The 10,194-nt window shown below is 42.6% G+C and overlaps 1 protein-coding gene across 2 annotated transcripts; it reads right to left on the bottom strand.

Moving 5' to 3' along the window:
* Positions 1 to 1,201: 1,201 nt before the first annotated feature.
* Positions 1,202 to 5,813, bottom strand: LOC134388882 (haptoglobin). 2 transcript variants are annotated; one of them, XM_063112228.1, is made up of 5 exons: positions 5,680 to 5,813; positions 4,451 to 4,533; positions 4,039 to 4,140; positions 3,193 to 3,267; positions 1,202 to 2,096 (listed from the first exon to the last, which is right to left on the bottom strand). In XM_063112228.1, the coding sequence occupies exons 1-5, from the start codon at positions 5,682 to 5,684 to the stop codon at positions 1,318 to 1,320; spliced, it is 1,044 nt and encodes a 347-aa protein (XP_062968298.1). In that variant the 5' UTR covers positions 5,685 to 5,813; the 3' UTR covers positions 1,202 to 1,317. The 2 variants fall into 2 exon arrangements, with proteins under 2 accessions (XP_062968298.1, XP_062968297.1); XM_063112227.1 differs by lacking the exon at positions 5,680 to 5,813 and adding an exon at positions 5,097 to 5,161.
* Positions 5,814 to 10,194: the final 4,381 nt, after the last annotated feature.

The following is a 10,194-nucleotide window of genomic DNA, read 5'->3' as shown; positions in this document are numbered from 1 at the left end:
CTGACTGTATTCTGAGGCATTTTTTTTTTTAAGTGTTTGACTATTATTTTTCAGTTTCTGGATATTATTTCTTTCACAGGTTCTAGAATATAGGTCCATGTTTTCATTGGTCCACTAGCTCTAATCTGTTGAAATTTATTGATGGATTTGACGGGTGCGTGTGAAGAGAACTTCTCAGTAAAGGCCAGATCTCAGTGAAAAAATAGTGACACCAGTGACATTCTGTACGATGAGAAGGAAGGGCCACATGTTAATATTAGAAGAAGGTGTATTGTGAGGGATCGGTGTACTGAAGGCTTATAGCAGGAAAGAAGAACTTCCTTCATGTGTGAGTTCCAGAACCTTTCTTCTGAGAGACCCTTAATAGCAAGACCCTTATCTTTGGAAGATAAGACTCAGGTGGCTCACATCTGATTCTTGGTAAAGGGTGGGTTTCTTCTAAGTAGGAAAAACAGTTCCTGCTGAGGAAAAGACTCGTGACTCCTAACTCTTTATGAAGTCTGAGAACATTATTGCTGGTAGAGACTTTGGAGATTGTCTGGTTTAAGTCCCAGAGGAGGGACTTAAACCAGAAAGGGGAAGAGGCTGGGAACTGATGGCCAGGGAGCTCAACACACTCAGCAAACTTTGGGCCATGCTATGACTTGTACCCAGCAAGTCCAGAGATCCTACCTTTAGGACATCTTATTTTGTTTTCGGGAGTGCAGGTAGATTAGAGCACAAACAATAAAGTATTATAGCCATCAAAACACTTTTTTTAATCCCACTTTGAGCTAGCATCTTTCTGGCTCAAAAGCCTGAACCCTTTCTCCTAATTCAGTTCTAAGAGACAACAGGGTACGGTGAAAAGACCTCTGAGTTTGTATTCAGACAGGTTCAAGGTTCAGCTTCACTGTTTAAAAGCTGTGTAACCTTAAGCAAATCATTTAACTTCTCTGAGTCTCTGTTTCCTTTTCTGTAAAACAACTACCTTTCTGAGGCCTAACATTCAGTAGGCAATTAATGAGCATGATTCCCCAAGTGAAATAGTTTGTATCACCTTAGGGATTTCCAGTTGGCTTGGTATATTTTCTGCCATACTCTCAGTAGACTCTGTCCCACTTGGCTGCCCCTCTACCATAAATTAGAGGATAAAAAAGGCCCAGGATTAAAAACAGCACAGAAGTGAGTCAAAAGAAAGCTCTTTATTGACTGACCCAGCAATGCAGGTCTGGCCCCCATCAGCTCCAGAACATGTCTTCCACCCATTCCCATCCACTGTCCCCTCTTCCAGGGTGAAAACTTGCCCTCAGGCCAGGTCTCTCAGCCACCCTTGCATTAGTTGTTGGCTACGGTTTTCTGAACCCAGTCCAGGATGGAGGGCACTTTCACATACACGCCATACTCGGCCACAGCACAGCTCTTATCAAAGCTCAGGATCCCAGCTGCATACCAGGTCTTCTCATCCGGGTCGTAAACGGCAAAGGCACTGCCAGCGTCGCCATAGCAGGTGTCTTCCTGATATTCGGACATGCCAGCACAGAAGGTGTGTTTGTTCAGGATGGGCTGCACGCCTACTGGGCTCTTTGGTGTCTTCTTCTCGGGCACTGTGCTGCCTTCGTAGTGCTGCACACATTTGTCCTGGTCAGCCACCGGCAGCATGACATACTTCAGATGCTCAGTAAACCTGAAGTTGGCATTTCGCCCCCAGCCGGACACGTAGCCCACACGCCCCACTTGTGCATAGTCCTTTGAAGGTAGGCAAATGGGCATCACTCTCTCATTAACAGGCACTTTATGTTTGAGTTTGATGAGCCCAATGTCTACTTCAGAGTAGTTAGGGTAGAAAACTACCTTCTCAATCTCCACAAGCTGATTTTTCCCCACATAGAGTTTTAAAGTAGGGGCAATTTCTTTGGCTGTTGCATTCTCTGAATGATTCAGGAAGAGATTTTTAGCCGTGGTCAGCAGCCATTGTTCATTGATCAGCGTGGCCCCCGTGGTGAGATTATGGCGGGAGACCATCTTAGCCTGCCAGGGAAAGCTGCCTTTGGCATCCAGATGTCCACCCAGGATCCGTTGCACCTGATCCACCGGATTCTTAGGCTTTCCGCATACTGTCAAGGAGAGCAAGAAACTCAGGAGTAGAAATTGAAAGTCTCCCACTCTGGGTAAGAGGGGGAAAGCCCCTCTTTAGATAGTTTAGACAACTGGCTATTGCTGCTGTCTAAACTATCATTGCTCATTTTTTTCAGAGCCAGAATTATTTAAATACTTTGCCCTTACCACCTGCTCATTTCATTTCCAATTTGTTTAAATTAAAAACAATTTGTTAAACAAATTGTTCCAATTTGTTTAAATTTAAATTAAATTATTCCAGTTTAAAATAATTTGTTTTTTTAAATTGTTTACGTCACAAAGCAGAGTTCTATTTCCTGCTTTTCTAATTCACAAAAGAAGTAACACTGAGATGTTTAAACCCTGGCTGATGAACCGTATGTATATTTAAACAATTTATCACAACAAAGGAATGTCCACAATTCCCTGAAGTTCACTGGAAAGACTAGGAGCTGTAATAATTCATTCTCTCCGAATCAAGAGGGGCCTGTAGCAGCACTGGCTGGAACTCAGATTTTATAAAAGTTGCAGTTAATACAAGGCAGGTTGGTAGTTCCACACACTAATAGCAGAAGGTGGGCAAAATCCTCTTGTTCCAAGAGGGAGAAGCAGAAAGCAGCAGCTCTTCCTAGTGACAGGAAACCCTAAGTCCCAGCCCACTCCAGCCACCGTTGTGCAAGAAGTCTTCCAAAAGTTCATGAGAAGATTCATATGATCTTTTCATTCTATTTTTTCATGAACTTTTTGAAGTACCTTGTACTTCTGTGGATTAAGGTTTTATATGTCCTCACTTGACTTGTGCTTCCTGGAGCTTGCTTTACCTTTGACCCCGGGCTCTCTAGACAGGCCATCTGTATGCATAGAGTCTCCTGGTCTGGGGGCAGTGTAGACAGTGGTGTCAGTCAGTGCCTTTCAGGCCCAAATGAACATGACCTTTAGTGAACTCTATCCAGCGTCACCCTTCGTGACCAGTTGCGGTTTTCCCTGATTCCTCATCTGGGCTCTTATGTGCCCCAAGGAAGCCACACAGGCAGATGTGCCTCTGGGACATTTCTCCCTAGATGCCTCCCCATGCCCTAAGTCCTCAGTACCCACCTGCTTCACATTCAGGAAGTTTCTGTCCAATGGCCTCATTCACCCACTGCTTCTGATTGTTTAAGGTGTACACTCCTGAAACAAAAAGAAAGAAATGAGCCAAAAGAGAAATCGAGTCTGGACCTAGCATGAAGTGAGGAGGTACTTAAAGAGAAGAATTACAAAGAAGGAGAGTGCCAGGAGGAAGGGCAGGAGCACCATGCTGGAGCTCCTGGAGTGTGGAGGCACCATGGCAGTCGTGGTGAGGCGTGCAGTTGGGGATCTGGGTTCTTTTTTTTTTTTTTTAAAGATGACCAGTAAGGGGATCTTAACCCTTGGCTTGGTGTTGTCAGCACCACGCTCTCCCAAGTGAGCCACGGGCCAGCCCTGGGGGATCAGGGTTCTAATCTTGCTTCCACCTCTTACAGGCTGCCTGAACTTGGGCAAGATACTCAACCTCCCTGTGCCTCAGTTTCCTCATCAGCAATGTGAGAATGCTAATCGTACCTCCTCCTAGGCATGCTGTGAGGACTAAGTGAGCAAGTCAATAAAAGGCACTTAGAACAGTGCCAGGGTTGTAGGAATAACTGGGTAAGAGTTACCTATTGTCATCATCATCTGTCCTTGGACCACATCTCATAGATCTAAGCTGAAATAGGTAGGCTACGTGGCATTGCTTCACAGTAACAAAAGAGAAAACTTGAGGCTGAGAAAAGTTAGATTGACCAAAGAACCACAGTCACTGGTGACAAAACCCTTTAGAACCTAAATCTCCTGGACTTTCTGGCCAATCACCCCAGCCCTATCCACCACGGAAATGTCAGGGCAGGGGTGTGTGGAGCGCACAGACACATGTCCAGGTCTCACCATCTCCTTCACTGCGCAGTTTGTAGAAGTTCTTACACTGATAGCGAACCGAGTGTTCCACGTAGCCATTTGCAATCTCAGGGGGTTTTGGGCAGCTGTCATCTGCAAAGAAAAAGGAACCAGAAGAGGAGGTTGATATTCGGAAATTGCTCCCAGAAGCCCATGAAAAGTCAGATGAGTGGAAGCTGCTCTGCACATCAACCTCCCTTCACCCCAAACGGAAGCCAAGGAAAGGGCAATTCCCCCTCATTTCTTGCAGGATCCCCAATGCTTTTCATGATACTGAAAGCCCAGAAATTAGAATGAGAAGGGGGAACTGGACCTTCCCAAAGACAGTGCTGGTCTGATAGGGTCAAATTGGGATGGAGCAGTGTCGAGGGTACACAGCTCTTGCCCAAACCCAAAGACCTACTTGCAAAATCTGTGTCATCATTGCCAGGGTCCACTGCAAAAAGCTGTCCCCAGAGCAAGAAGGCGACAACGGCTGTGAGGGCACTGCAGAGAGAAGACAGGAAGGAGTGCAAAACTGGTCTCCCTGCTTCACAGCTCACCCACCCACATGGACACACATGCCTCCCACAAAACAGCCAGAAAAGAAAATAGGTATATGGAAGTGCTAGGATCAAGAAGCTGCCTCTACCCACCCACATGCCCGCTTTTACAGATTCCCAGCCTTCAACAATTCTATGCTGCTGGGAATCTACAAAGGGACTCCAAGACAGGAAGGCAAATAGGTAAGTAAATGGGCCCCAATTTCTGGCCACGTTCAGAAAACATTAAATTGGCAATAATATCTGTGCTCCCCCAGCAAAGAGAAACCTCCCTCAGGCACCCCTAAGGTACTGGGCTGTGAAGATACTGCTAATAAAACGCAGATAACCTGAACATGGGAACATGGGGTTTATTATGCTATTCTCTCTACGTTTTGAATTTTTTCATAATAAAAGTTCTTTTAAATACTGTGTATAATTTAAAACACTTATATGTTGTTTCTATTGTTTTATGATAATTTGCCTTTAGGAAATGGTATATTAAACCCCAAAATGCCAGACGTTTACCTGGAAGAGAACTGGCATCCCAAAAGCATGGCTGTGGCCATGGCCACAGCACACAGGCCACATGTCCCAGTTTCCTGTTGCACTCACAGATGTTGACGATTCAGGAATTGCATGGTTCTGTCAAATTCCTAGTCTTGTTATTTCAACATTTCAAAAAGTCTTTTATTTTCATAAAATCTAAGTGTCTTAGTTGTGTCACTTAACATGGCACTATTGGTCTTTCTTATTATACATTCTTAAAAAGGAAAAAAAGCCTGTGAATAAGTATATTTAAAATGCCAGGAAGCCTACCATGGGAGCTACTGACATCCCCTGGGAAGATGAAAACGTAACCTCGGGGAAAAAGGTATTCCTTAGCATAAACCATGTCTCCCGGGAAAGTCAGCCCTGTCTGAAACCACTGTGTTTATGGGTGCAGGAAAAAGAGGCTCTAGCACACTGAACCCTTTAACTCACTGTAATTTAGCCCGTTTGCCCCATATCTGTTATATTTTAGCATCTTTCCTATTGGCTTCTTCTATACCAATGTATGCAAAAAGGATGAAATAAAGAACAAGGAGTGGGGACAAAGCTGTGGACTTACCTCATCTCTGGCTTGTCTTGCCTCTGGAAGGGGAGTGCTGTGCAGACACCTGCTTCTCCTTTTATGCCTCTGGTATCCCACCTCACCCCCGTCTCGATTTTGTAATTCCTGTGTCTACACAACCCTGGCCTTGTTAAGGTCACCGGCGTGTTCCGGTAACAAAACTACAAACACCCCTTTTAAGAGTTGAGCTCTTGCTTCATGCCTGATTTTCCCGTGGTGTTCTTTTACAAACCCCAGAGAAACCTGGCAGCCACATGACCCCACGTACCTGCCAAAGCATTTCCCAAAATAAGCAATGGGGCAGGACGCGGGGAGAAAGCATCAGTCTGTCTCTTTATTTTGGAGGGTTTTCAGCACTGAAAAGGGCTTTTCTCTGAGTTATTTCAAACCCCTTATAGACACTTCTGCAATAGCTTACATGGGACTCTAAAGAAAGCATTTCCTTTTCACAATTATTTTCCCCACCCTGTGTGGACATCTCCCTATTGCTTAAAAAGTTCTCCAACCTGAACTCAGTAAAATGTGATTTTTGTGTCTTCTCTGATTGCTCTTTGCAAGAAATCACACAAAGTAGTTGAAGCTATAGCGTAGACTGACTCAGACCAATGGCAGTGATTCTCATGGTTTTATAGTCTAGTAATTCATCCAAACAGACAGATGAGAAAAACCAATGTTTCAGCCAAATGTCTGCACCTGTGTATACCAAGTACTATTCAGTTGAAATGTAATAGCAACTCAATAAAAGCCTGCTTTTTTTTTTTAAAGGTTAATGGGTCTTAAATTACAGTGTATAAAAGAAGCACTTTGGGATATTCATGGTGGCACTGATGTAACAGCAAAATAACTGGAAACAACACAAATGTCCATCAGTAGAAGAATGGATAGTCTGTGTTATATTCATATAAGAAATAGTGTGTGTTACATTCAAGCAGCCATGAAAATGAATAAACAATAAAAGAACATGGATAATCTTATAAACACAATTTTGACAGAAAACTGAAAATTCCAGAAGATTACATTTGGGACGATACCACTTTTACAGAGCTCAAAACAAAGCAAAATTTGGCAATGGATTCCTAGATATGACACCAAAATCACAAGCAACAAATGAAAAAACAGATAAGCTGGGCTTCATCAAAATTAACTTTTGTGCATCAAAGGACAATATAAAGAAAGTGAAAAGACAATCTACAGAAAAGGGGGAAATATAAGCAAATCATATATCTGATAAAGGTTTAATATCCAGAATATATAAGGAACTCCTACAACAACAAAAAGACAATTAGAACATGGCAGAAGATTTGAATAGACATTTCTGCAAAGAAGATATATGAATGGCCAAAAAGCACATAAAAAGATGCTCAGCATTTTGGGGAAATGTCATTAGGGAGATGCAAATCGAAACCACGAGACACCACTTCATGCCTACTAGGATGGCTATAATTTTAAAAAAACAACAACATAGCAAGTGTTGACAAGGACAGAGAGAAATTGGGAATGTCAAATGGCACACTCTGTGGAAAACAGTTTGATGGTTCCTCAAAAAGCTAAGCAGAGAATTGCCATATGACCCAGCAATTCCACTTCTAGGTATATATATATATATATATATATATACCCAAAAGAACTGAATATATACCCAAAAGAACTGAAATCAGGGACTCAAATAGAGATTTGTACACTAATGTTCATTGCAGCATATTCACAATAGTCCAAAGGTGGAAACAACCTAAGTGTCCATCAACAGATAAATGGATAAACAAAATGTGATATTACATCCAGTGCAATACAGTACTATGCATCTATAAAAAGGAATGCAGTTAATATTATTCATGTTGATGCTACGACATGAATAAACCTTGAGAACATATTATGTGGAAGAAGCCAGACACAAAAGGACAAATATTATAGGATTCCACTTCTATGAAATATCTAGAATGGGCAAATTCACAGAGACAGAAAGTGGATTAGAGGTTACCAGGGGCTGAGGGGGAGGAGGAATGAGAAGTTATTGCTTAATGGGTACAGAGTTCCTGTTTGGAGTGATGAAAAAGTTTTGGAAACAGTGGTGATGGTTGCACAACATTGTTAATGTAAATAATTCTGCTGAATTGTACACTTAAGAATGGTTAAAATCAGAATTTTTAATGTAGATATTTTATCACAAAAAATTCAAGAAATAAATAAATAAACTTCTTATTGGAGGGGGGAAAAAGCAAGCAAAACTCAGCAATATATTGTATAGGTATAGATAACAATGAAACAAAAACTATATTTTTTAATTTTTTAACAGAATAGGAAACACAGTGTGTAAAATGTTAGCTGTCATGGAGAGGCGGGAGGAAGGCATAAGAGAAAAGCACATAGGTAAATATAAATACAAATAAATTATGTTAATGATCTAGCTTTTGGGCTGAGTGGTAGGTTCGTGAATATATTATTGGGCTTTATTTTGTAAAAGGTATATATCACATGTAATATTTCATAAGTATCAAATAACATATGTAAAAATATGAAGGAGGAATCACCTGGAGGACTTACAAAGAACCCTCTCTCCCATCGATTTGCTCCAATAGGTCTGAGCGGGCATCTGAGAATCTGCATTTCAAATGTGCACGACTTCTTCGCATCCCCCTACGCATACCGAATGGACTCTGCTGCTCTACCGTTCACGACGGGGAGCCCGTTCCTCCACCCGTCGAATCTAGGTTTAGCTGTCTGACTGCTTTGCAATAGTAGCAAACATAACACAAGGATGGACTTGAAACGTGCTTGTGAATTAGGGCTTATTACCTCTCTTACCACACCTGGAATCCGGGGCCACCATGCCAATGAGCCCAAGCTATTCCTCCATTGAGAGAGTGAAAGGTCACGTAGAGGAGAACCCAGGCCTCCCAGCCCACGGTCAGCCAGCCCCAACTTCCTGGAAGCCCCCCACAGATGCACAAGTGAGCCCCTGCCAAGATCAACTGAGACTGGCCAAGACCAGAAAGACCCCCAGCTAAACCTAGCCCAAATTGCTGACCCATAGAATCACAAGCTAGGTCAAAGATTGCTGTTTTAAGCCACTGAGCTCTGGGAAGGTTTGTTAGGAAGCCGTTGTTAACTGATGCAGCTGGTATGTGGAATGGATGAAAATGGGGTTACTCCGGCCACATCTGGGGTGAAGGTATCAGGATTTGGCTCCCTATATCCCTGGATCCCTTACATGTTGTTGTTGCAGCTTGCCTTGCCAGTTCTTTGCCACCCAGTTTTATCCAATGACCAGGAAAGAGGGAGCTACTTCCCTATATTTTCCAAAGGCTTTCCTCAAAGAGAACACACACTGTAGACTGTGATGGATTCCATTGAACCTGGAACACTTCCCTCCTATGGCATTCTCACATCCCTCTTTTCCTCCTTCCACCCATTCAATCCATCATCCCTTCTTACAGAAATCACCAAACCTCAGTCTCCAACAGTCCTCTGTCTAGAGTCTTGCAAATGTCACAGCCGTAGGCTTCTCGTTTCTCCTCTGCCCAGCTGCTGCTGCTTGCCCACAGAGGGAGGAGATGGGCTTTATTTCTGTGGATCTGTGAGTCCCCAGGGAAGTGCGGAGAACTCTGGTCCTATGAAATGACGGAGGGGGAGACTTCCTCTTCGGACTGCAGCTGTTGCCCTCCTAGGGTATCTATAATGAAACATTTTTCACCTGTCAAACAATTGCTTACCCACCAGGTGCATGAAAACTGGCATGCCTCCTCTGAACAGAACCTGAACTCCATTACTCTGATTCCTTGTCTTGGGCAACAAGGAAGCATCCACAGCCTCCCTGCCCTGGGCCTCTTTCATTAACTTGACAATAAAGAGCATCCAACCCAAAAGCTTTCTCTCTAGATTGGACAGTGTGAGATGGCAACTGGCAAGCAAGAAGACAGCGTACTCAGCGGCAGGAAGTAGGAATACATTTTGTAGGGAGAATAGAAAACAGGAAAGCTTGAAAGACTAATAAGGCAGGACAGCAGTTAACAGAGGAGATTGAAGGCTGTTTTTATTTTAGAAGGAAAAAATCACTCTTAAAAGTTTATTCTGCCATTACAAAAGCCTTAAAATTTTGCAAGCTACAGAAAATAAGGAAAAAAGTCCTCTCATTGTTTCACCACTCCAGGACAACCAATAACCACTAACCACTATTAATACTTTAGTGTCACTTCCAGGTTATTCTCTGTACACCTTTTTATATAGTTTTGAATATTCTTTATACAGAATTTTTGTGGTCTGCCTTTTTCACCCAATGATGTAGGCATTTTCCATGTTACAGCAAACTCATTAAAACATTTTAATGCTATTTCATACTCGTAATTTAAGGATGTACCTATGTACTTTATTTCCTCATTGCTGGGAATTTAAGATAATTCTAATTTTCCTGTTATTAATAGCTTATAAACACACAGGGAAATGAGATAAGATACCAGACTCATTTTATTCCTTGTTGATGTACGATTGATCAAGCGTCATTTACTAAAACACCAA

This window comes from Cynocephalus volans, chromosome 10 (assembly GCF_027409185.1).
Source record: "Cynocephalus volans isolate mCynVol1 chromosome 10, mCynVol1.pri, whole genome shotgun sequence".
In the NCBI taxonomy this organism is placed as follows: Eukaryota; Metazoa; Chordata; class Mammalia; order Dermoptera; family Cynocephalidae; genus Cynocephalus; species Cynocephalus volans.
Note: the sequence above shows the minus strand (reverse complement) of the source record. Positions and strands in the feature narration are given on the sequence as shown.